We start from the raw sequence: 27,725 nt of genomic DNA, 5'->3' as shown, positions 1-27,725 counted from the left end.
TCCCTCTCCAAACCCTGCTCTACTGTTATTGTCCTAGTATGGAGACCATTAATAGAAAAAAAAAAAAAACAGTTGTACTGTCCAATGAGTATGGGACAAAGTTGAAGATGTGCAATCATGCTGTATCGATTCCCTATCATGATGGAAGTGATGGTTGATTGGGGAAAAAAAAATTCTTTTACCCTGCTCGGTTGGTCTAGTAGAAGACAGAACCTTGAAAATACCCCAAAACCACAGAATAATAGTATGTCTAATGCTGTGAAAATATGAGCCACCGGTGTACTGTTTGCGCCAAAAGGCTCAGTGGGAGAGACAAGTTTAGATTAGTGGAAAAGTGGGAAGAAAATAACTGGTGCTATATCTAACACTTTTTTCTAATGGCTGTTGAAAACCTGTGTAACACAGCTGTTGAATATCACTCTCCTTTAGCAGCAGAACCCCCACCACTCATCCACAAACCTGGTCCTTTCCTGTAAGGCCTAGTTATCCCAACACACCTTACGGCAGGATCAGTCCTCATCATGCAAGACAACAAGAGCTCTATGTGAAAGATCCAAGCTGTGTTGTTGTTGTTGTTGTTGTTGTTGTTGTTGTGGTTGTGGCGGTGGATTCAGTCAAGTGTTTGCTATTATATGTCATGCTTCCTCTCTTAACTCATAGTCCTCCGCAATGCCTGTGGTCACATACCGCAGATGTTCACACAGAAATATTTCTTAAGTGGCTCCTAGCTTTGATAATCCCTTTGAAATATGCTGAAATTGCACAAAGGGCCATACTTTTTTGTTTGTTTTACAAAGAAAATAAAGTGTCCCTTTTTTATGGTTCTTTGTTTGAATATCTCAGGACCACTGAGATATTCAGTCAGTGAACTGTCCTTTTAACTTGGAAAACAAAAGACAATTTTTAAAGACACTGGCATCATGCATTTCTTTTTAGTGTCACTTAATTTTACTTCACTTACTGTATGTATGACAGGAATTTTCAAGCTCAAAGTGACAGAAATATGACACCAGCACTGATCATCTTCATCTAATAAAAACTTTTTTTCTTCTCGTTTTCACATATGTATTTGAAAATAAAGGCATTTATAGTTATCCTTTTACTTTGACTATCCTTAATTTGTTATTTTACATCCTGGTAAGCAACTGCTGTGCAAGAAGTGTGTCTGCAGCAATGTTTTGCACAAGGCAGCACTTGAAAAAGTTTATCATGCATGCTGTGATGAAGAATATTTAGTCTCACAGAAGGTGCCAATGTAGCACCATGTTAGTCTGAATCATAACAGGTCTGTTCATCTTTCAGAACTGTTCATCTTTTGGGAAATAATGACTCAAGTGTTGGTGAAGGTGGCTAACAGCCAGTAAAGTTGAATCTTTGAAGGGGATTGAGAGAGTGATTTAGAAGTTTAAAAAATAATCGGAAAAAAGAAGTTTGTAAATAATCACAGCAAAAGTGATCTAATCATATATGTGTTGCTAATGTATGCCTTCTGGTTGAAAGACCTTTTTATCAGTGTGACCCTTTTTTCTTACCGTGATGTGTTGAAATTGTTGAAATGTGTGCTGTATTCTATTCATGTAAATAAATAAATAATTAAGTAAATAGATAGGTTGGGTTCATATACATAAAATAAAACTGTAAACTAAGTCAGACACCCAGCCTGAATGGAGAGTGATGGTGGGGGGGACGTTTCTTTCTGTGGTGCAAGGAACCGCGCGCGCGCGCACACGTTCTGAGGCGGCAAGATCAAGCGGATTGTTATTCATAGTGCTATCCCTGCCTCATGCATATCCATAACGGATTAAAGATTGCGCAAACATTATGCAACCAGAGCTCGCCTTTCCCCACGTTGATTGGCATTTCTGGGGCACAAATTGGAATTGTGAAAGAGATATGGGCTACTTTTGTTTTTCGCTGTGTTGTAGTAGTGACATTTTTTTTTTTTTGTTTGTGAAAGAACAAATGCTAAAGACGGTTTATTTATTTATTTACTGCTTGTTCATTCATGCCCTCGATCTATCTATCTATCCACCCACCTACCTCCATATACCGCAAGCTTTTGTGCGAATATGTGTATATTGATATCAAAACACACAGGCCTGTGTTCCTTCCATTCCCAGATGTTGCAGTAGGCAACCCTGGAGTTTTGCCGAACTCAGAGCACTGCGCATGCGCGGATAACTCGCCACCAGAAACGATGAATGAAGTCTTTAAATAATGGAAAGGCACTTTCCAATTCAATTCATTGTCTCTAGAAAATGGGACATTAACGAGCATTGTCCCCTTTATTTTGAAAGGCTGATGAATATGTGAGCGCTGCTGTCCGTCCCCTCAGGGGAGAACCCATCCTGTGAGGTGGAGGCTGTCTTGGGACGAGGGCGGCTCTCAGGTGAAAAGTTTGCTTCAAGTGCCGAATCACGCCATTAATTATGGCTTTAATTACAGATTTAATTGCAGATGATGGTAGTTTCGGGTATTCGTTGTTTAACAATTAAAACCTCAACACATCACCCCTTTTCCAATAACCTGCAGTTCAACGATTCATAAAACTATAGCCCTCATCCTCAGGGGGACTTCTTGTTACTGCGCCGGATTTGTGGGAAGGATCACTACCGCTGCGTTCAGGGCAGAGCAACGGCCCATTAAAAGGATTTCAATTGCTCATTCACCCATTTACCACCTCTCAAAGTGTTGAAAATATATCTGTCAAAAGACAAACGCAAAGCACAATTGCCGAACATCTGCTTTGCTGAATGAGCGTTTTCAGGAGCCCTCACTCCGGGGAGCTATTAGCGTTGATTCCTGCGCCTGCTCTGATAAGGAATTCATCAAGTTTCTGACACCCCGCCAGATGTTGGGGAATTAGCGATGTCTCCTGTTGGACATCCTACTAATAGTTTGCCTTTCAGCTCATAGCAGAATAGAAATAGCCTATCACATGCGAGCTGGATGTTTTGTGCGTGATATGAGCTGTAAATGGTGTGTGTGTGTGTGTGTGTGTGTGTGTGTGTATATATATGTGTATATATATATATAAACTCATTGAATTTAATATTATTTTATAAGGTTTCTCAATTGGCTGAGCACTTTCACTCACTTCCTCATCAGCAGAAATGCCTGCAGGCTCCAGTATACAGTATGGGTATATGTAAATGTCTCTAGCAGTCAATTGAAGAATAATTGAACTCAAAGACAAAGCCATTGTGCTAATCAGTTTGCATCACAAAAGCCATGCAACACGTTAAAATATAAAGACAAACCGTGGATTAAGGTGCTTTGTGAATGCATATTCAACAGCCTGCTGGAGGTGAAATAAGCATCGATAATTGGCAAACTCATCCACTTCCGCGCAAATGGAAGCCCTCATTTAAGCATTTATCAGATGTATGTTAGCTCTTATACAATTATTTGTTTGTCAAACCATATTTTTACTCTCATGATGCTACAAATCCGTCTCACTTCAATGCAATTGGTGCATTTATTGACTAAATGTAGTTACCCCTGCAGGCTTAATGTGCCATATTTAGCAGTGCAGTTACCCACTACGTCAACTTTTCTGTTGCCATATGTGGAAAGATAAACCCTGCATTTCACACACGCATTCTCAGATGACTGAATTAACTCATGGTGATCCGGTTTTGGCAGCATCTTGTCTATTCAGAGCAGTGGTGGCAGGGAATCTGAGCATCCTGGTGTGTTGCAGACAGCAGAGTTTGGCCAAGTGCTGCTTCGTAACGGCCGTCCCAAATCCAAAATGTCTCCTATTGAGATTAAGGGCCAAGTGCCCTGCTAAAGTGCCCTTGAGCAAAACTGCACCCTACATTGTGCCCTCGCTGTAACGCTTCAACAGTGTGATGTAAAAGCCTCAAATAAATAAAATGCATAATTTGTACGCAGGGGTTAAAGAGGTGGATAAAGTCTTTGCATGTTGCGTCTGATTATTACTCAAATTATTGAGAGATACATTGGCCAATTGGTTTATTATGACCACAGCCTCCGTTGCGTGACAAAGGGCGTTGAGGATCCGCTTGTGTCGGTTTATCCTCTTAAGAGCACGCTCTCAGCCAGCAAATAATCTGCGACTGAGAAGACGGATGAAGTTAGGAGAGCTTGGGGTCGACCAGTCAATCGGATATCAAACTTCAGCGACAGGCGCGAACCAGGAGTACCTCAGTCCTATTTCCTCTCCCCCCCCCCCCCCCCCCCCCCCCCCCCCCCTGCAGAATACAACCTCCACTCCCCCCAAGCAGCCTCCTCTCCCTACCTCCTTCGGTTACTATACACCAACCCTATAGTTAGAGATTATAAAATATTCACGCTGCCATCCTCCGTGTCCACACACCATAGCCCAGTATAGCAATTCATAAGATAAAGTGAGATGACTGTGTGTAATTCAGAGGCAGTAGTGCTCTGCTGCGCCAGCCTTTACCCAACTGCATCCACGTGACCGTCACTGCTTTCTAATCCATTGAGAATCCAACAGAAAGGAGCCTTTCATGTTTTGTGTCTCTCTTCTGGACTGAAACGCCTGCTCTGGTTTCTCATATAATCAGGAAACGATGATTTGTATTGAGGAACAGCATAAAGCATACATGCATGTAGCAATAACAAGGGCTGTGTTTGCAAGCCCATAGCTGCTGCACCCGGTTTCAAAAGAACACTTAAGATTGATGTAATGACAAGGAAAACACATATGCTCAGTGTTAAAATGTTAACATGTTAACGTCTTCTTTATTTCATTATTATATGTTGCTTCTTCCTTTTATGTTTATCAGGTCGCAGCGGCTCGGCCACCTTTCGGTGTCGCACATCCCAGATGCATGCGTAAGAATGCAACCTCCATGTGAGCCCGTTGTGTTTCGGAGGAAGCCGGGTCTCGGTTATTTGACGTCACGGTGTCTGAGAGGGGAACTTGAAATGTGCGACTAGACGAGCCGGGGAGGAGGGTGCGATGGGGAAGGGGGGAGGGAGGAGCGGGTACAAATAAATGAAAACAAACGGAATGCAAAGGTTGCGCTTGCGCAAAAAAAGGCATTTCAATCAGTATCCCATATCTTTTTGTAGTTGAATAGGGGGGGGGCGGGGTAAAAAACCTCTTCTTTTAGACTCATAAATCATTGAATTATTCGCTTTACAGCAGTCTTTCAAATTCTACAGTGTGTATTTGTTGTTTTTCCTGCATTCAGACAGATGTAGCTTCATAAAACGTTAGGTAAATTACACTGTGTAGCCTACAATGCAGACCCGGTACGTGCACTGATGTTTCGCCGTTTAAATGCTTATTACGGCGTCCATTGATGTGTGGTAACTCCTTTGGTTGTGTTTATGAAGCGGTTCCTTGTTAATCGGGAGACGCTGAGGCAGCGCCACTTTTGGCATCCTACCCCCACTCCACGGTCACCCACTGTCCTGGTTACCAGTCTTCCAGTTTGCACATTAAGATTGTCATTTGTAAGCGTTCATTTAATAAAATAATAAAACTTCGCATTTGCAACTGTTGCATGAAGTGGTTTTCTAACTAACCCCCCAATATTCCTATTCACAGGCACACATACACACACAGCCAAGACACTAAGATGGCGCCTTAATCAGTGTCAAGTTCAAGTGACTCCTACTAGTCTGATACAAACATCATGGCAAACAGTGTCGGCTTCATGCGTAAAGATGCAGGGAGCACAACATGATAATAATCAACGTCGCAGTCTGAAAGTCGCTTTTCACAAGGTTTTTTTTTTAATTTCAGTCAAAATTTCCGTTCACATTTCTTCATAAATAGTTGGTAAAACAAATCAACCAACATACAGTAGCCTAAAAAGTACAAGGACCCTTTGCCTCTGGTAGCTAAATAGGCTAACGCATAGGCCTGCTGTTGTAACATGGTTTGCCTCAATGTGGCACAGTGACACAGTTCATCAGTTAAACATTTTTGCTCTTCAGGAATAACTTGGAGTGTGACCCATTACTCCCAGAAAGTGTTACAACATCACATTCTAGCTGTGGTTATACATCAGATATTTTTCGCTGACCTCTGGACATGGGGCAGAAAGGTGGTGGGAATAAGAAAAAGTACTTCATTTAAATTAAGGTATAGAAAATAGCATATAAAACATATATTCCTTAAATTATTTAAATAAACTTATTTCATATATCACTGTCACGAGGTACCTTTTTTTTTACATTTTATTTTAAAAGTAGTGCTGGTGGTCTGAAATTGTTCTCATATGAGTACAATATACTTTGTGTATGCATAATATTTAATTCTTGAGAATAGGTTACAATGCAATGCTGTAACTCTTTTTGCCACTGAACTATTCTCCCCCCAACCCACATAGATCTAGAATTCCTTCCACTAAATTTTGTTAAACACAAAAAAATGTCATCTTGACAAGTTATTCACACAAAACAAGCAAATGTGTAATCAAACTGCTCTATATGCAACACCACAACAAATAACACGCTTAGTTTCACAGAAGAATTACATTTAAAACAATGCAAGCTGACAGACAAAAAAACTTTTTATTTTTTAAGATACTGTGTTGTGACAGTTCCATTGTTGCCGATGCACACATTTAAACATACTTGCACAAAGACATAGCTGGAACTATAAAGAGTGCCACACAGGCGTATATAGTTGGGTACTTGACCCGAATTTGAAATACTCAAAATGCTGTCACCTTGATTTGGAAATCATGAACTTCGCACACTCGTCTAAGACCTGTATAGGTGTGCACTTGGCTGATTTATTATCCCCCCCCCCTCCCCCCATCCTCCAATGCTGAGTTTATGCTACAAATTGACATCTATTTCTGATTCTATAAAAGTAAAACACACAAAAAAGTTTAAATTGAACCAAAAATAAAGATATCAACAGAACCGTTTTATAGATTATCAGCTCAACTGAACTCAGTCCTACTAAGTCAATGATTTACATGTCAATGGTCTCATAAAGAAAATAAAAGTGACGGAAATATCTGCATTATATATAGACAAATCCATAATATTCATATAGATGATTTCTTCGATCCAAATAAGACACATATAGGCCTATTGGTTAAAAACAAAAAAAGAAGGATACAATCGAGATGTTGGAGCTTTAGAGTTTATCATTTGTTCAATGTTAAGCTGGTTATGACCAAAACTGTACAGCTCTTGTTAGAAAACATTTCCATAAATATCATTTAAGTTTCAGAACTCATACCCATAATTAAATTACAAATTGATAAATATGGCATCATGGATATGTATTTACAACGGTATTAACAAAGGCAACGTTATATTCAACGGTAACAATCGTAACCTAATACCACATTTCTCCACCTGAAAACGGACGTTGACAATAGATTCGACCCCATCAAACAAGGAAATACATTCACGAGTATAATATTTATTTAGTTTTTTTTTTCTGTGTTCAAGTTCATGACAAAGACTTTGGCACGTTTCTTAAGACTGTTTGAAGTTCCAACAATCAATTGAAGAGGCGACAATAGCGCGTCACCGTCATATAAAAACAGCGTGAAATAATCTTCCTTTTTATTCTTTTTTTTAAATAAAAATTTGAGAAAATACATAAAATGAAAAATAAAACATTTTTTTTCTGTAAACTAAAAGATAAAAAAAACATTTATTTATACTGAGAAAGTATTACGTTTTATTTATTTGTGATTTTTTATTTCCTCAAAACTGCGGAGTAAAAGTCAAATTTCGTGATCCTGAGAACGGACGTGGCCTGCTTGATGCTGGCTTTTGCTCTCATCTCCTTTTGTTGTTGTTGTCCCAATCCCATCCGTGTGTGTCTGACAGCGTGTGTGTGTGTATATGTGTGTGTGTGTATGTAATGGTTTTAAGGTTTTTATCCTTAACTCCGTGGTCCACATTATGAGAAGGTTTGCTCCTCTGACTTCAAACGTACCATTCATTAAAGTTGGGTGCCAGTCCTTCGCTGTGGCCGGACGTGTTCTGTACGGCTAACGGCGGTGTTTTTGTCGGGTCTTCGGTGCTGTTTGAGACCAGCACTGGCGGTGTGGACGACTCATATCCAGAGCTTGCTGCTGGAGACGATTCAGATCCTTGAGACTCATGTACCTGCAAAACAAGAGGGGAAACCAACACTGAGTTGCTGAGTCTGAGGTACATTCATGGATGCCCTAACTGCATTTAAAACGGCTCGGTAGAAGGGTGTTAAACTTAAATGCCAATGAACCATGGATTCTATAGAGTTACTACAACAGTAAACCATCGCCGTTCATTTGTATCTTTAAATGTAGTTTTGCTATTTTATTTAAAAAGCAAAAGTAAATCAAGAGATACCATGTAAACAGTTATCTTTAAACCAGGTTCCTTTTTTTTTAAATAAACCACAAAAAGGCTTGAAGCTGTAGTATCGGAAAATTCAAAAGCTATGATGAATTGTTTAATTGAGTTTCACGAATAGACTAAATTACATTTTAAATGTTGCTTTAGTGCAGTATAACACTGCTGGAACATCTTATGAAATGCCTAAAAGTTGTGCTAGTCCCTGTCTGTGGCAGTGGCGGAGGGTGTGGGGGTAGAGAGAGTGCGTGTGTGTGTTAATGTGTTTAAGGAGTAATGAAGACGTTAATTACCTTCATGTGTTTCCTGAGAGAGCTGGGGTGTGTGTATGACTTGTCGCACACTTTGCAGATGTATGGCTTGTCTGATGTGTGCACATGCATGTGCTTTTTCCTGTCGCTGCTGTTGGCGAAGCGTCTGTCACAGCCATCAAATTCACACTTAAACGGCTTCTCACCTGTAGGATAAAATAGATGCCATGAATTACCCCCAATGGTCCACACAAACAAACTCCCATTGTAACACATTCTGCAAACCCGAAGCTCGGAGATGTAAATTGTCTGCAGCCTGTTATATAACAAGAGTAACCTACATTTTCGGGGCGACATGGATACAGCTCCACTACTACACTCTGCTCTGTCAGGCTTTATTTATTCAAGAGGCCTGCTCCTTCATGCTACTACTGCCCTGCTCTGTGCATCTGCTCGTATACCATAGTAAACACTGAATCAACAGGGCATGCTCTGCACTATATGAAAGCTAAACAAGGGCCAGAATTGTAGACACAGTTAGAAACGGATTCATTATGGGCTACTTGTATATGACGTTCAGAAAGCACATGTCTACCTTAATAGCCTCAGATAGCTAAAGCACTCAAACTTTAACAAGTTGACCTATGTAAAGTATCTGTCTGAATCGCACACTTCTTAGCATATAAACTACAAGAATTAATGAGGGTCAACACGGTTACGCATAGAACTTCATAAACTGAATTATTGACCAAACACTAATTTATCACTGTATTTAGAAATAATTCCGAATAAACTGCACTCATAACAATCTAGGAATTGTTTGACATGATTCATGATACACAAGTTCTCAGACGGTTCTTGTAAAAAAAAACAATACAATCTAAAACAAGACATACCAGTTCTATGTCAGAACATAGCTGTACTTTTATGATATTATTTTACGCACGCCGTGCCATGATGTTTTTGGTGCCTACCTGTATGTGTTCTTTTGTGGATTTTCAAATTTTCCGATCTGGCGAATATTTTCCCACATCCGGGGAACGGGCATGGGAACGGTTTTTCGCCCGTGTGCACACGGATGTGGTTGACGAGTTTGTACTTGGCCTTAAAAGATTTCCCTTCTCTCGGGCAGTCCTCCCAAAAGCAGATGTGGTTGCTCTGCTCGGGGCCGCCGACGTGCTCCATGGACACATGAGTGACCATCTCGTGCATGGTGCTGAAAGTCCTGTCACAAGTCTTTTTGGGTCTGTTCATCTGGTTCTCGTCTATCCATTTGCAGGATAATTCTTGTTTAATCGGTTGCCTCATGTATCTAAAGAAGGCTCCTGGACCGTGGTGTGTCGGCACATTCATCCCCATGTTCATGTTGATAGTGTGGCCGTAGTTGTGGAGCTGAGCCCCGTAGGGGTCCGTCCGAGGGCTCGCGACCGGACGGTAGGGATCAGGTCTTCCGAAAATGTCCCCGCGTAAGCCAAGATGCATTTGGCTGTTAACTACATGTCCACTCGGTGAAGTGTGGCTCACCCCCTGGTCGTGAAGTCCTGGGAACAACAGATGTCCGGGGTTATCGCCGATCCCGGGCGGCCCGTGGAGGCTCCCCGCCGAAGCTGCAAAGATCCCATGCTGGGCGCCAGGCGCTGCGGACTCACCAACACCCCGGTTACGGAAGAGAAAGTCCCGTGTTGAATTGAACGCTCCCCCACCGTACGAGCCCACCTGCCCGCCGTGAGTGTGTCCCAGGGCAGCTGCATATCCAGTGGCTTGCGGGGTGAACGCTGATGTCTGGCTGGAAGCGATATCGTGAGACACGGGGCTGATTTTGAAAGCTGCAGAGTGGGAGGAATCGCTGAAGGGATTCAGTCCCAGACCCGGGTCTCTGTTCCCGATATCGTGGTGCCGTGGTGTCCCGAAACCCCCCACTCCTAACGATGCAAACTGGGGACCGCTATCAAGAAGCATAGTCATGAGCTTGAAGCAAACTTAGGAGACCGAAAGAAAACCGAAAATAAAATTAAAATCCAGTGTAGCGGAGCGCGCAAGCTGCAGACACCGCGCCGAGATTTACAACGTTTTGCGACAAATCCTGAAATAAAAAAAACAAACGGAGCCAAAACAGGGGAAAATCCTATGCGTAAAGAGTTGGGAGAAAAAAAAAAACTCCCGTTGACTGCGATCCGTGAGAAAGAGGATCAAACTTCCCCCCCTTTCCAGGCGAATGATGTCCTTGGACTGATAAAGTCAATCACTCACTCCCAGAACATAAATGAGCTCGGGAGGCAGTGCTACGACAGCCAATGAGCGTCCAGCTACCCCTCTGACACGTGACTGAGAAGGATGGTGTTAATTGGCTAGATTTCTAGTGATTGGCACAGTTCGGTATTGAAGATGGCAGGTCATCTCAATTGGTTTCATTTGATTGGCTCTTGCAGGCAGTATTTTGCAGGTATAACGGGGCACTCTAGCCCAGATCCTGGATGCGTAGCGCATGCAGCTTACTGCTACTCCTCAAGAGACTCCCAAGCACTTTTCTAAATAAAATAAATGGGTGAAGGCTATTCTAGCCAGCCACATTCCGTTCAAACTTTTAGTGGAACACTCATAATTTATTGTTATGTTACAGAAACAGCTCTGAAGTTAAATATATTACTTCGCGAGCTTCTTCATATTGAATAAAACCTCCAACACAGTTTGAAAGCGAGTTGAAGTTTTATTAGATCGACTATATATTTAAAAAACATCTATCTATCTATCTATCTATCTATCTATCTATCTATCTATCTATCTATCTATCTATCTATCTATCTATCTATCTATCTATCTATCTATCTATCTATCTTTTTCTCTCATTTGACCAGTTTGGTTCTTCTTAACTGAAAACTTCAATGTACTTGGCACAGTTCCAATCTGTGGCTTTCTTGAAGCAGCATGAAAGGGGAAAGGGGGGGTATTTTTTTTCGCAAAAGCTCTATAGGGTGTAAGACGGAGGAATAAAAGACAGAAAGAAAGATGGCAGTAATTGTAATATCCTGAGATTTTTTCGCTCAGCCAAAAACAAAATCGTGCCATTGAGCAACTTTCACAGGGCTGCCGCTGACTCGCTGCAGGACACATACAATCTGATCAAGTTCAGAGACTCACTGAGTGCTTCAAGCGGCGCTTTTTAACTCCAAGCCTTTCACATCCTTTCCCCCCTCAATCTGGCCCAGGAAGGAGCTCACATTCTTTATTTTAGGGGATCTGGACCTAAAAAAAAAAAAATTCTTCAAATCAGTCCTTCATTCTGCTTTCGCCCTCATCCGCATTCACTCCAGCACATATCCTCGAGAAAGAGTTGTAGATTGAAAGGTGAGTTTTCTTACTTATCCGTCGTGTGTGTGTGTTAGTAACAAAGGCCGGCCTGTGTGGACTGCATGGCCAAGTGTATAAATCTGCAGATTATTATGTTTAGCCGGTGGAGGTTGCATGGGAGTTAGTTTTCTTGAAGTGAACATGCTCAGTGCGCATGTTACTCATATGGTAATTAAATTGTTGCAGGGACCTGCATACCTCTGCTTTTTTATGGCCGTCGTGCACATTAGTTCAACACTGGCGCTTTTGTACATAATCTCAACAATTTATCTTGAACCAAAACGAGGATTTGAGATTCACTTCATCTTTTTTTCTTCCGTAAGCTGTTCTCCCTCTCCCATTTCCCTCTCTCCCTCCATGTTCGCCTGCCTCTCTCTCTCCGTCTTTCTCCCTCTCTCTCTCTCTCTCTCTTCTCTCACCACGGAGGCATAGCCTCTCACCGTTTACTCCTCCCTTCACTCTCGCACGCTCGTCTTCTCACACAGCATGCGTGTGCACGAACACACACAGTGGACCACGAGCACACACGCGCACACACACACACACTCACACACACACACACACACACACACACACACACACACACACACACACACACACACACACACACACACACACACACACCCACAGCTACCAGAGTTTTCCTTAGCAGTTTTGCAGTTTGAGATTTATGGCGACCTTCTGTGAACTTCTACAAGTGACAAGCAGCCTGTTAGGTTTTCCTGTATTCCCTCCATATTTTATTGGCTTGTTGAAACGTGAAGGCCCTATACGCCACTTAAGTTATGGGCCGTGTATTTGCAGCCCTATCATCACAATGAAATAATTAAGCAACATGGTTTAGATGAGTCACAAATGTTTGAAAAGTGAGAGAGCAGCATATAGGGTTTTGCTGCTAATGTAGCCTAAAGAAACTGTTGCATGAGAGAGAAGAACACTATTTATTGAATATTGTTTTTATTAATTCTAAAATTGTGGGATTTAAGTGAATGTGAATTTGGAGGCTTCAAACACACATTTTCTAATGTGTCTTTCACCAGCATCTAAATAAATCTAGAGTCAGCATTGCAAGAATATTAGGTCATATTGTTTACATTTTTTATTTTTTAAATCGATCTCTTCTTGTGTGAAAGAAGCAGGCTGTCTTGGCGCATTAATACAATTTTTTACTGTACAACAGAAAATGGGGAAACTGTAAACGAGGGGGAAAGGCAGCTTCACAGGCCTTCAAAAGAGCTGCACTTTTGTTAACCGTTTGTCTCACTCACACCAGCCAGAATATTTCTACCGCTCCCGCTCGGCCATGAAGCCCTTCACATTTTTTTGAATGATTTTTTTTTTTTTTTTTTTTACATATCTATTTAATTGTGGTAAATTTTATACAGTTGGCCTATATTTTACAGCTTTGCAACCACCCGATTTTATATATTTATTTTAGCCTTTAGAGATGTTCATTTTAGTTGCATAAAAGGATTTAATAAATATGCAATATTTTGTTTAAGCCTGTGTTTAGTTTAAATATCCGAAAATCTTTAATGATCAACTTGCAATTTTAGCACATTATTCTGCAGGGCTAAGTATAATTTGATGATTTAGTTATCTCTGCTGGGATTACCTCATTGGGCATTGGGATAGCCCATTGGTTATAACATAATCTTCTTAACTGAGCATGCGCGTTACCTTAAAATATCACAATATAGTGTGCATACCTCTGACAGTAGACCCATGCTGTTGGAAAAGAGCAGAACATAACCATCAGCCCAAATGGTAAACCACTCACATTTATACATTAAAGCAACTATACAGGTTATTTAAGTGCATAATTTGATAAATGACTTAGATGCATGCTAATTGTTTTCTCATAAAGAGATTTGCCTGTGGCAGACCAAACGTCTGGATTTTCTCTTACAGCAATGTTGAGTAATTTTTTTAGTCCATGTTGTCTGGCCGGTAGCCTGCAGCTTGGCTGGCTCAGGCCGCTGTTGCTATAGAAGAGTTTGTGAACTTGAAGTTAACTCAATAGTGACCAGACAAAAGTGAAATCTCCATCTCCTGAAAAAAAATGGCAAAACAATAGCCCAATAGTACTTCCATACCACTGTATGTGAATGTGTTTCCGTATTTCCATTTTAAACAGGTAGACAATGGTCAATGTATCCCAACGGCACCGTTAAAGGAATATCTTGAGTCACAGTTTTGCTTAAATGGACATTGTGTTGAATGAACCTGCAGGTTTTTGCTGTGGTTTAATGTGCCAACTCCCAGACTATGTCTTTGCCTTGATTTACTAGAAAATGAATTGCATTGGGTGAATTCTCCATGACACTTTTTTTCAGTTCTGACATTTATTTCAGCCCCCAACAGTATAAAGGCTCAGGTTGTGGTCTGCAGTTGTATACTCCAGTGGATTTCATACATTATAGAATTAAACAAATGTTGGCTTACATTTGTTTAAGTGAAAATACTGTTTACACATGCAATATTTGCTTCCACTTTTTTTCTAAATGCTAAGGGTTTTCACAAATCAAATATTTACATTGTGTTGTATTTGCAAACACATGTATAATCAAACATTGTTTCAGATTTTTGTGCACGTGTAGCAGCTGATAATGACAAGGAATTTGCCACCATAGATAGTAAAGCGACCAACTGACGAATTCCAATTTACCCAATCTTGTAATTTGGATTTTTACAATGCAATACTTGACTGTATTGCATCGCTTTCGGGCCTTTTATTTCGTGTTTGTGTTTATCAGAGGAAACGGAAATGTTTTGTCGTTTTGTATTTGCTTCATATTGTTCAACACAGGTTTATACTTGCATGCAGTATAACTGCACCGATTATCATGGATATTACATACTTGATTTGGTCATTTGGGTCTTGAGCGACTGCTACAGGACTAGGTGTTTGCCTTTATATGGCTGATGGAGAGGGCTAATTGACTTCTTGCTGTGATTTACAGGAGCATCTGTCAGCAAATGGACACATACCAAACCTGTTAATTCATCTAAATTTCATAAAGTCATGGCAAGACTGTGCCTCTGCCAGCCCTCATCAATTATAATATCTCAGCACAACTCCACACTGATATAGTTGCAGTTGTTTAAACGTACATACAGGCATTCCTGTCTGTAATAAACATAGTAAAATGTCTGACACACACACACTTTCTTTATTATTTTTGTAAAGTGTAACACCTGGTGTTTCTCATACACACTGTTTATGGCCTAAATGTTTATCGCCTTTGTGCAAATAGTTTTCCCCCAAAAAAGGCATTGCATGTTATTTTAAAAGAATTCTTCTTCGGCTTAAATAAATTAAATGAGCTCAATTTTCAATCCTGTCTACCACAACATGGCATTATATTGTAACTCTGGTCTTCTAACTGGCATTTGTTTTCTGTTTGATTTCATCTCTTCTTTTTGTCCCTTTGTCATTCATTTTGTCCATATTCACTGTAATGGGAATGACTGGGATTTTATGGATGTAAAGCGTATTCCCTGACACGAGTGTTTTGATAGTTGGGAGTGATATTTTGTGTGCAACAGTCACTAGGATTGGCCTGTCAAGCAACCAAGCATAAATGGCCGAGCTCATGAAACTGGAGGGTTAGAAGGGATTGCAAATGTCCGAATGCTTCAATTTGGTACAATGTAGATGTTTAAACTGAAGTTTCATGTGTTTCCAAATGAAGAAATTCTATATTGACGTGGATTTGGCACATTTTGTAAAATTTAACAGATAATATGGTAAAGATGGACATAAAAAAGTCCTTAATAACTAATTGTGGTTTATGTTTGCGTGTCTCTGCCCTTATTCAGTTGAATTGATCACACTGTGAAGCTACCACTACAGCTTTAATCCGATGAAATACAAATTTTGTTAAATGTATTTGGCAAATGCAAAATACAAATTTACAAATGAAGGAAACTACACTCAAAGTCCATACCATATTGCAGTTAAATTAAAAACTGCATATTAGAGTAAATTCTAATTTAAGTTATGGCCATGTTAAAGGTAATGTGAACATTTAAGCAAAGGCAGCCTAGATGTTGTGAGTCTTTAAATAACCTTTGTCCTTTTATACAAAATATACTAGGCCTATAGCAGACACTTGTGACTGTTATTGAAAAGGTGAGCATGTCTCATATTTGATTTATTAAATCAAAAAAGATGTAGTCCTCTTTCTTCTTTGGCCTTCTTGCTGCAAATGAGGTCCTGGGATGATTTGGGGTGCAGGTCTGTCAGTCATTTCTGCTTTCTGAATCACAGATTGGAAACTTTCACTTTATTGGCCATCAACCCTCAATCATTTTCAGAAATGCATCGGGTTAAAGGTTGACAAACATGAGCGTCTATTACAATCATGACGGATTTAGGCCAGTTCTGGGCATGTCTACTATTTTGCAGCACTTAATGTCAAGTGGGCCCCTTGCTTTGTCTCTGCCTAGGATCCACTGCAGGTGACGTCAGCATTACAATGTGGAAAAGGATTTTTTTTTTCTTCTGCTTTTTCATTTTAAGAAATGGATGAAAATTCCGACAGCTACTGTCTTTGGAAATAGCCTACGTTTTCTCAGCTTTAAAGGTCGAACCTTCAGTCCGTCGTGTAGATTTAAATAAAAGCAACAGCTAGAAAGAATTGGTCTGAACTAGGCTTGCTCAAAGCCAGTGCGCTAACAGAATCAGAGTCACGTTAAAGCGAGGAGACGTGCAGAAATATGTTGTGCACTAGAGGAGCGTGCAGAGCTTGACGCTGCTGTCCTCACATCACCCCAAAGTAAGAAAGTTGATCAGTTTCCCAGGACAGAGGAGTCTGTCCACTGCTGTTTGTGACGTTTCATAATTTACATTTTACATAACAAGTTCTGTGCTAGGCTTCAAGACGCATGGTGCACTTTTGATAAATTATTAATTTATCAAAGCTTATCGTTCACGTTGGACTCGAACATAGTACATCCTGTTCTGCAGTATTCCTCAGTGACACTGCTGGAAAATGAACTGAAATAACGTTTTCCAATAAAATAATGATATGTTGGTGGTCCGGTGTCCTAGCACTACTTGTTGCTTTATGAAAGTTTGACTTTTCTTTGGACATGAGGCCAACAAGTAACTTTGTTCCCTTAAAAAAAATGCATGCACTATATGCTACAAGTAAAGTGTAACGCAAAGATACTCTTACCTCCATGAGTGCTCATTCGACTATGTATTACATAGTCAACAAATACACCCTTAAACGTTGTGGTTTTACAGGCTATGACGAACAAAAACACTATGGGCTATTTTAAATAATTTGACATATTCAAGTGTTAGAATTAGTTTCCTGTAACTAGATATTGTTTTGAAATGTGGCACACCACACAAAATGAAAGTCTTAAGACAATAATTGGCCTGGACACGCTATGGCCACTCTCTATTATTCTTTGCAGGGCAGGAGTGGGACATTTGCTCTGGCGATAGGACATTTCCAGCAATATAAATGATGTAGATAGTCTTATGTTTTGCTCATTTCTGCATTTAATCACTTGACTTTTATCATATGATAAGTATTACACATACATTTTTTTCACATTTAGAGATTTAGAGAAGGGGTCTTATGAGTAGGCGCCTGAAGTTAAAGAGGCAGCAATATTGGCATGTATCGCGGCACATTTCAAAGCATTTTCTCTGCGATATTTGAAAACGGAGTCGTGCGGTGAACGCCTGCGTGTCCCTTTTAAAACAAACCCAGCGCCTGTCAATCACAGCGCATTCCAACCAATCCCAAAGCTCCCTTTTTAAAAGCAGGTTTGCCTGCTGTGCTTTTATATTGCACCATGGCCTGTTTCGAAGCATTTTTACTACCACGGTTATTGCCACAAATCAAGAGGGCAAAGTGAACGGCATGGGACTCACACCAACTTTAACGAAATTGAGTCTGGTTCCTACTTCTGCGAAGTTCACAGCCAAGAATTTCACATGCAGATGATACACAAACAGGGAAAATGGAAAGAGGATTTCTAGGTGAATCCTGAGTGCTGAATTCGGTTGACTTTGCAAACTCCTAGCCAAACCAACAACAAAACATGACAAGCCTTTCGAGGTTTAGTGGCTGCCCTCTCTCTTGCGTCAACCCCGGGGAGAGCAATACTGAACCCAGCGTGGTGCTGCCACCTTTGGCAGGGGAGCACATGGGACTCCCCACTGGCAGTTCCTTAAAACTCTGCCCCTCGCACAATTTGCGAGACTACCACGAGACGAGGTCCAGTGCATATGTTGACCATTCGTTTCCCAATTCTTCAGACTCTGGATACCCCAGCCACCGCTTAGAGCACAGCCCTAAGGGCATTATCATTGGAGCCAATCTTTCTGGAGGCGGCATGGCACCCGTGACTGATCAACTGGCATCAAGAGCTAACCAACATGGCGGGATTGGAAGGTATCGTGACTTTCCTGGCTACAGAGACAACAGAAGCCATGCTTTTTTCTCAAGTTATCAGGAGCAGGCCCACGCCTCCACCGACGCATCTCGAGATTTTGGCAGCCAGATGATGCTGGGTCTACCTGGCGACCTCCTCGGCCGGACGCACCCTTATGGTCAAACTATCAACCCCAAGGGAAACAGCCAGCAACTTGTCTCACAATTCCTGGGTCTGTACAAACCCCTCAACATGGCAATTCAGCGTGGAGGAGGCGACGCTTTCCTCAGGTGCTCTAAACAAACAGTGAAGCTTGAGCTGGTGTGCAGGTGGAGTGACGGCCAAGAGGGGGCTGGCAAGCTGTGTTGCTCCAGAGCCTTCGGGACCATGTATGAACTTGTCACCCATGTAACAGTGGAGCATGTCGGAGGACCAGATCACTCTGAATACGTGTGTCACTGGGAGAATTGTGTGAGGGACAGGAAGCCTTTCAAAGCCAAATACAAGCTGGTGAACCACGTCAGAGTCCACACAGGGGAAAAGCCCTTTCCCTGCCCCTTTCACGGCTGTGAAAAAGTTTTTGCAAGATCAGAAAACCTAAAGATCCACAAGAGGACTCACACAGGTTAGTTCGTAATCATACTGCCTGCACACGATTTGATAATAATAATAACACTTATTATATTATTAATAATTTGCTAACTGATATTTTAAATAAAAAAAAACTAGAGTTTTGCAATGTTTATCTGTGTTTAACATATTTTTTTTATTATTTTTTTATGTTGTTGATTATGGAAGTGTGCCAATTCTGTCACAATTTATGATTTTTATTGTTATGGTTTTTAGTATTGTTATTATTAATAGTAGCAGTAGTAGTAGTATTATAAGTATTATTATTATTAATTATTCTATGCTGTTATTTTGGCCAACATTACTATAACATGTTTTTACGCACAGCTTCTCTCGCGGAGTCTTGCTGTCTCTGTGGGTTTTGCAGGAGAAAAGCATGTTTAGGCTCCATGCAGGCACCGCAGATGAGTAGTAGTAAGCCAGTTACAAACGAATATATTCTGCAGACCTAGTGGTTGGAGTGCCTCCCCCACTTCATTTACTGAATTTATTAAATAAATGCCCGGACACCGGAGAGTTGTGACGTAGCCGTTACGCTGTATCTGCCTCCCAGGGACTCATCTCCTGTGCAGGAAGACTAGCAGAGCACATCCCACAGTGATGTAGGCCTAGTAGGAAATAAAAAGGGCGAGCAAACGGATGACCTCAGTCAGCAAAATGAAATGATTAGACATATAAACAAAATGAGTCACATTTCAAAAAGCTAATTTATTTATAACCTTATCCTCATTTCCATCACTTTGATAGGCCTGCTATACTTGCCATGAAGGCAGCCCAGTCTTTGGGCTTTTCCCTACTATGCTCCATTTGAGCACAGCATCTAATAACTTCTATAAAAAGGATTTACTGTGCAATCCTTTTTTATACTTATGTTTTACACACACTTTAGGGATTGCAGTAGAAACGTGATCTCACACCGTGTAATAATACTGTAATGTAGGCATTTAAATTCAGAATATAATTAACGAATGAAGTGAATGTCCCTCCGAGAAAAAGAGAGGCTGGAGAAAAAAATATATTTATTAGGCGCCCCCTTTTACTTGTGGTGTTAAATTGTTTTACTAATGAAAGCAAAGAGAATAAAGACAGAAAAGGCTCGCGTAATGACATTTGTTGTTACTGCACATGCGTATTGTGTTAATTAGACATAATTTATGTAAAAAAAAAAAAAATTAACATTTTTTTGACATTATGAAAGATAGATACAGGCCTGCACAATGATTTTACAGAAACTGTTAAGGTTTTATTGGAAGTCCAGCTCTCACTGTGTGTGTGTGTGTGTGTGTGTGTGTGTGTGTGTGTGTGTGTGTGTGTGTGTGTGTGTGTGTGTGTGTGTGTGTGTGTGTGTGTGCGTGCGTGCAGGAGGGGCAGTGCGCAGCTGTATAGGCAATTTTGTGCAAGAAGATCAATTAGCATCTTGATAGCCATAATTAATGATATGCACGATAACTCCATTTAAACAAATCTTTGCACACGTCGGAACAGGTTTATCACAACCTAATGCATGTTTAACCACGGCCTTGTTGATTTAGTCCGCAGACAAACTGTTTCACTTGTTGCGGACAGGACTGCACCAAAGTTTCAGCAAATATAGTTTGAACTCTGTAATTTCATGACCCATCGCAAGTTTTTGCACATCAGTAACAAATAACTATAAAGATGTGGCATTTGTAAACATGTAGAACAAAGGCTGAAAAGCGGTTTTGTGTCTGCAGAGTCATTGATTGAAAGCTTACGGTCATATAGTCCTTTCAGTGTCGAGTAAGGCGTGAATGTGCATTTTTTTGTTTGTTTTGTTTTGCAGGCTCACTTTTCATAAAACATGCCATGATGATATAGAGTGCACTCAATTGACTTAGTGCTATAAATATGAGCATATATGGCCGAGGAGGGCGTGCACGGGCCTGCAAGCATTTTCGTAACTCGCCGTCATTTTTCTCTTTGCACGTTTAGGTGAAAAACCTTTTAAATGTGAGTTCGAGGGCTGCAACCGGAGGTTTGCGAACAGCAGCGACAGAAAGAAGCATTCTCACGTGCACTCCAGTGACAAACCCTACATGTGCAAGGTCAGGGGCTGCGACAAGTGTTACACCCACCCAAGCTCCCTGCGCAAGCATATGAAGCTCCACTGCAACAAGGCCCACGTCGCCAAAAGCGATGACGCGCGTCCCGGGGACGGGGGTCACATTGCGGAGGCCAGGTCATCCCGAGTCCCCGATGGAGCCCATATCAGCCCTCCTCACCCCCCCATCTCAACTCAAGAAGTCCCCCTGTCCCCAGAGAGTCGAGATGATTCGACCTCGAGGTCACGTTTCCATCACACGTTTGACAGCAGTTTGGACTACTCCACACACAGGTCACAGCCCCTCTTGGATCCTTTGTTGCTACAAAGAGGCAGCTACAGGTCCCAGTCCTCTCAGTACCCCTGCGGCCAGACAGGTCACACTTTTGCCCAGAGCTCAAGGACTTTCCCCACCACTTCTCCCTTTCAGAAAAGTATTGTCAACGGATGGTACACATGCCACAGCGGCGTGGACTCCTTCCCACCAAAGCAATGTAACAACATCCCGTCTCTGTGAGTTCCTGTTAGGACACATGCGGGTGACCTATCCTATTTTTCGGGCCTATTTTTTATGTTATAGGCTAAAACGTACAGCTGTATCTATATTACTCTCTGTATTTTTGTGAATGTAGTATCAAATATTTTGTGAAAAGTCCTGAGTCATCCTATTGAAATATTGCATTGTGCAATGTGGCGAGCTTTATGTGTTGTGAGGCCTGTTTGGTTGGGTTTGGCTTGGAGCCACATCTCCCCCCCTGTGGGTTATAGGAACTTTTACAAAGTGTATATGCCTAATTGTTCACTGTGTTGCGTAATTATTAAAGTTACCTATCTTAAGTGAGACAGACAAATTACAAAAGGATTTTAATGGAAATCTGCGTGTTAAGTCTTCTGAGCTTAGACTGGCAGGTAAAAGGAGACGTGTTGCTGAATGTAGCCCTTCATTGCGTGGGGTCTCTGTTGAATGTAAACTACGTGTAATGTATGCCGGGGAGATAGAAACATTATTCATGTCTTTATGTATGTCGCAAGATGAAATAAATATCAGATCTATTCTCAAGTTACGTTTCGAGACCTAACAAGAATGCGTGGGCCTGAAGCATGATTTGTCTGTAATTAAAATACTGCGAGGCTCAGTAGGTTGTTCCCACCCTCAACTTGATTAAGTTCCACTTTTCGTCATCTTTTCATTAGATTCTCGTATTCTTGTTTGTATTATATGTATATTTCATATTTCTGTCTAAATTCTGTGCAGTAAGACCAGTGTGAGCATAAACCAGTGTTCGTGATACTATTAAACCCGTTTAATTAGCATACAGTTCTACTGTACATAAGCCTATACTGTATAATTAATGTATTCTATATTTTATTAAAGTGTCTATATTCTCTTTGATCAGGCGTGTGATTAAACCCAATCAATGGATTTTCATCACATCATTTTTTTTAATTATTTTTTTATTTTATCCTTTAGTAGCCCACGCCACACATGCAGGTTTGCAATGTTGTGCAAATTAATACAGCGGGTATTCTCGCGTACAAAAGATATATTTATATCAGGAATTTGTCAGACTTTTACTACAAAGGTATCAAATCTGTTTGAGTATGGGACATCTTCTGATCGCTGACATCTGAGAAACTGAAATTTACTCCAAATTGCTCATCATGCAATAATGTGATGGTCACTCTACACAACAAACAACAAACTGCCGTCTCAAAACTAAGCGTTCACTTTTTAAACCAGATTTTTAGGATACAGGTGGATTTGCAACGTCACGTGCACTCTCTTTAATGAGGCGCGCGTCCTTGAGTGCTTTTTCTTCTACTTTAGGTCAGTTTAACATCCTATTAATCAATTCTTATATTTCCACTCGATTCTGTCTTGCGTTGTGTTTCTGTCACTCAATGCAGGAATACATGCGCGTAAGCACACAGCCCCCCCCCCCCCCCCCCCCCCCCCCCCCCCCCCCCCCCCCCCCCCCCCCCCCCCCCCCCCACACACACACACACACACACACACACGCCTCTTAAAACATACCTCGAAGGAAAGCTAGCTGCAAACACAAATATGTAGAATCAAATATGTTTGTATTGTCCAAACAGTAATACATAAACGCTCAATTATTATTCTATTCATAATGAAAACACAACACTTATATTTACTGTAGACATCGGCTCTCACATTCAAATAATTGTGAGCTTTTCACTTTGAGTCTGAATTCATATTTTTTTGGATTTCACTGATCAAAAATCACAATACTACCAAGAGAGGACAGATATGTGGTGTTCAGTGAAATATGGCTATTAATTGAAGTTGAATAAGTTATTTTTTTAAAGCAAAAAAATAAAGCAAGAGATTAGTTCTTCATTTTTTTGTGTGTGTACACACTGCTAATAGTAAAATGTTTGTTACACTCCACCTACGTTACAGTTTCGCTGTCATATTTGTTTGTTGCTTGTTTATTGTGTTCTTGAATGTACATTTCAACCAATGCCTCATTATTTTAGAGGAATAAGCGGAGTAGATTTCTGTTTGAAGCCTGCTTTTTCCTCAGCAGAGCTTGAATTCAGTATCACTATTAGTCCTGGAGCAGAGCTAAAGTCCTCTGTGGTGAGTTATTATTGTCATCTAGCTCATTCTCCCCATTTCCTGTGTCAAACATTACACTTCTCTTTAACAATATTAGTAATTTAAAAGGGAGAGTGATTGTAAACTGAGTGAGCAGGTGGGCCATTTGTGGCGTGCAGCTGAAGATGATTTACCCAGTGAGTGTCTGTCCTTGTCCCAATCAGAAAAGTACTGCAATAGATTAATTATTAACAGGTTGGATGGGTCAACATTTTGATGAATATTGTAATGAAATAAAGCCTCTGGCAGTAGCAAAGCTTTTGTGCCTGTATGTATGGATGTCAGCATTTTGCACTGGGATGATGACTGCTATTGTATGTATATATATATATATATATATATATATATATATATTTATGTATGTATATAATATGCTTTTTGCTTTAAACATATCAAAAGGAATTGGTGTGTTCATTTTTATATCTCTTTGAAATATATGCTTACAGTGATCTGACAGCTAACTAGCTGTAAAAAGGATGTTCCTTACTCCAGTGTAAGGATTTGATGGAGGGGCAGTTGTCTGGATGGCCACAAAAATACATGGAGTGATTACTCCAAAACTGCATTAGATGTTTTCCTTCCAGTGTCAACCATAGTAATACACTTTCGGTACTTTAAAAGTTCAGAAGAAATTGGCTATTGTGCCGTTATGAGACAAATTAGCAAGATAGGCCCACAAGATACTCAGATTATTTTTACATTTTTACATACATCCTTCAATATTTAAGCAAACATTTAAAAATAACAATCATTCCAAAACCGTTTTAATCCTTATATCTTTTAGTAAAACGTTTTACTGTAAGCACATTTTAACGTGCTCAAATTGTAATTGTTCTCCATATTTCGCAAAACTGTGATGAAGTAGTTTGTGTGTTGTATGCTGGTTAAAAGTGCATGTTGCTCATGATATTTATGAGGATACAGCTTTAGGGACAGTCAAGTACTGATGATGCATTTTGCAAATCCCTTTTGAGTTTCACTTAAGTAAATTTCCGCTTTTAGCTTTCCATGATGCCTCTTGCTGAAAGCCATCCTTAAGTTTCAGCACCTGGATTTCCGTTTTGATAAAGACAACTACCTAAATCTTTTTTATTTGTTTGAGTAATGAATGTGTATCTGATGAGTATTGCTGATTCAGTGCTGCTCACGTTGTTTCAGATAATTTTCCTTGAGTTGAAGATGTTGTGATGTGATATGGTCTAAGATAGATCATTTCAATTGGTTGATGTTATAAAATATTTAAGTTGTGAAGTGATTCGGTCTTCCAGTAAATTGAGGTGAACTAGGTTGGTTTTGATCAGAGTACTTTAATGATGTGATGACTTAAATATATGAGATATCTTTCTCTTGTATTGCAACCTCATCAATAGGTTGCATCAAATGTTTTTAGCTTTACTGTAGTATCAATGCATTTAGAGGAATCTCAAGGTATTCTTCATCAGAGCTTATCTTTAAACCCCAACTATTGTATGCATTGCCACATTCAGCCCCTCTGTTCTCCATTTGTAATCTCTCCACAGAAAACACAATAGAGGTGATCAAAGTCCCCATCAACTGAACTGATTTTCCATTTGTTTTGTGAGGACATGTATGAAGCTAAAAGGCAGCAACCCAAACAGTGAAATCCTCCGGCTTCTGTAGCCTATGTAATTCTTCAGTCGTGTATTTTTGACCAAGCTGTGGTAATATTCCATAATCACTGAACCCTGCCACACCCTTCCCCCCAGTAATCACAACTGATTAGACCTCCGCTTCCCAGTTTGACACTTGCCCGCCGCCATCTTTACTCTTGCGCTCTCTGCCTAGCAACAAGCGCAGGCGCCATTTTGGACATGGTAACCAGGGTATACAGGGTATGCGTACGGTATATGTATCAATTTATCCGTTTCACCGTGGAATACATTGAATTGCCCCCCGCCCCTGCCATGCCATACTTGGGTTGAGCCCCAGCTGTGTACCAGGAGGTGGGCTGCTTTTTCACACCATAGTCTTTGGTTTTATGCATCATCATAACCATGTATGACATCTTGCGTAACTTACACTGTGCGGCTCCCATACTTTTCCAAGTACGGTTTAAACACTCGGCTCGGGCTGGAGAGGCTATATCAGCGTTGACTATGACTGACCAAGTGCGATTTTAATTGGATTTCTGGCTTTTTCCCCCAACCTCCCCTGGTCAAGCCAGTGGTGATATGGCTCTCCACGTTACTTTCTTTTCATCCACCCATCTGTGCCCCCTCCCGTTTTTCGCCAGGTCCTCTTGTTCCTCCGTCTTATCTATCTCTATCCCAACAGCTCCTGGCTATCTTCACCCACTATGGCTCCTTCATGATGGCCCCCTAATCTCTGCCAGTGTGGTTCCATAGTAAGTTGCCAGATTCTCCTCCAAACATGCATGGAACTTGACTCATATATCTGCCTTTTCTATACACTGTCCCTATCTTCATGGAAACTTGCAACCCCTCATGGTAAACTGGATGCAGCTTCTCTACTGCTTTAATTTATTTTTCACATTCTCTCCAGTTGGAGAATGGTAGCTACTCAGGGGGTTGGCATTAACAATGCATACCAAGGGCAATTGTAACAATGAACAACGATTGATTCTAAAGGAAAATATTGAACAATACATAATAGAACTATCAATAAGAAGAAACAGTGGAGTGACGTGAATGTGCAGCTCATGTCACTTGTTCTTCTCTGAGAACATTAGTAAGGTAATCTGTTTCATGTCTAAGCCTGTGTTAATTTGACAGCTTGACAATAATAATCTTTAGCACACCTTCAGAAGCAGGCTTCTTATGTAAGATAATGCAATTGGCACAATTATGTGCACATGTTTAATGTGTTTACAAACGATGGAATGGTGAATGGGAATGTGGAGTCCCAGCGCTGTACTCTTATGACTTAATCAGACTGATCCTTTAGATTTCTTTCTCATCTTCATCTGCAGTTTTCTGATTTCAGCGGTGCCAGCCCCCTGTGAAGTCCAGCCTGTAGGGCTTATTAAACTAGGCTCCTATTCAGTCTCCCCAATGGTTGCTCCACTGTCAACTTAAGCCCAAGCCCCTTGAACACTCAGCTCTCCAACTATTGTTGCAGAATTCGCAAAAAACGGAGTATCGCTGAATAGCCCACATGCAGCGGAATAGAAATGCCCCGCCTATCCTCATATCTAATGCATATTTGTCTTTTGATGCATTGCAACTTGCCCCTGTGGATGGTTCTTCTTTTTTTTCATTTATAATCCATGGCTTACATAACAGATATTTTGACATTTTCTGATGAGCCAGTTTCTGAGATATCATGAAGACTTTTAATGGTCTCCTATGAGCTGGTAAGCTCACGAGATAACCAAATGAATGACAATGACAATCTCATACGCAGGATAAACAACAAACTGAGAGGAAAAGTTTTTAGATATGGCTTGCTGTATTTGTTGCGTCCTGATGCAATGCATAAGGAAAATAAATCATGTTTTAAAAGTCCCCATCTTTCAAAGTTCATACATCTAAGTTTTTTAGGGGAGTTAGAGCAGGTTGTGTGGGGGGAGCAGACCTTTGAAGATCTTTCAACTCCTGTAAGCTCCAGGCCTATGAGATGCAGTGCCATCCTTTTAAGGGAATGACCATAACTTTGGTCCCCTTGCTTCTAATCCCTCCTCCAGACCCTTGTCATCAGAGATCAACCAGGCTGAGCCTTAATGTCTTCCACTTGCTGGCAAGGGCAGCTCGTAGCTTTCATGTACGTGAAAAGCCAAATGAATATACCTAAATCAGCACGTAGGAGCAGGAATTGATGCCTTTATTTCAATCTGTGCTTTTTTACACTTCTACAGTATATGATCTTTGAGAAATTATCAATTACATTTTGAAAACCTCTGCTTAATGATTCACATTTTACTGAATGCATTTGAAGCGTTTGTTAGAAAATGTTATAAAGGCTTTGATTGTAACACCTAAAGAGCACAATGCCTTAGATTTTACAAAAACAGTTGCAAGAGACCCTAAGTGCCTGTTGCCTTTGCTGTCTCTCAAAACTATCACATTTCATTAGCAACACATCGCTTCTGTTCTGAGATACTGCATTTGAATACTTTTAA

The 27,725-nt window shown here is 40.6% G+C and overlaps 2 protein-coding genes and 1 long non-coding RNA gene across 4 annotated transcripts in view; 2 read left to right on the top strand and 1 right to left on the bottom strand.

Moving 5' to 3' along the window:
- Window positions 1–27,725, top strand: part of LOC117951834 — a 78,454-nt gene that overhangs the window by 34,310 nt on the left and 16,419 nt on the right. The window contains exons 1-2 of one of the 2 annotated variants that reach the window (XR_004658257.1): window positions 13,338–13,676; window positions 25,881–25,991. This is a non-coding gene — a long non-coding RNA (uncharacterized LOC117951834). Of the gene's footprint in view, window positions 1–13,337; window positions 13,677–25,880; window positions 25,992–27,725 lie in introns of those variants that run through there. The other variant, XR_004658258.1, reaches the window with a different exon arrangement.
- On the bottom strand, window positions 5,711–10,821 carry zic3 (zic family member 3 heterotaxy 1 (odd-paired homolog, Drosophila)). Its single transcript, XM_034883773.1, has 3 exons — window positions 9,536–10,821; window positions 8,604–8,767; window positions 5,711–8,082 (listed from the first exon to the last, which is right to left on the bottom strand). The coding sequence occupies exons 1-3, from the start codon at window positions 10,524–10,526 to the stop codon at window positions 7,900–7,902; spliced, it is 1,338 nt and encodes a 445-aa protein (XP_034739664.1). The 5' UTR covers window positions 10,527–10,821; the 3' UTR covers window positions 5,711–7,899.
- zic6 (zic family member 6) lies at window positions 17,442–21,845 on the top strand. Its single transcript, XM_034883770.1, has 2 exons — window positions 17,442–18,933; window positions 20,892–21,845. Exons 1-2 carry the CDS (start codon window positions 17,976–17,978, stop codon window positions 21,515–21,517), a joined length of 1,584 nt encoding a protein of 527 aa, XP_034739661.1. The 5' UTR covers window positions 17,442–17,975; the 3' UTR covers window positions 21,518–21,845.

This window comes from Etheostoma cragini, chromosome 10 (genome assembly GCF_013103735.1).
Source record: "Etheostoma cragini isolate CJK2018 chromosome 10, CSU_Ecrag_1.0, whole genome shotgun sequence".
Lineage (NCBI taxonomy): Eukaryota > Metazoa > Chordata > Actinopteri > Perciformes > Percidae > Etheostoma > Etheostoma cragini.
Note: the sequence above shows the minus strand (reverse complement) of the source record. Positions and strands in the feature narration are given on the sequence as shown.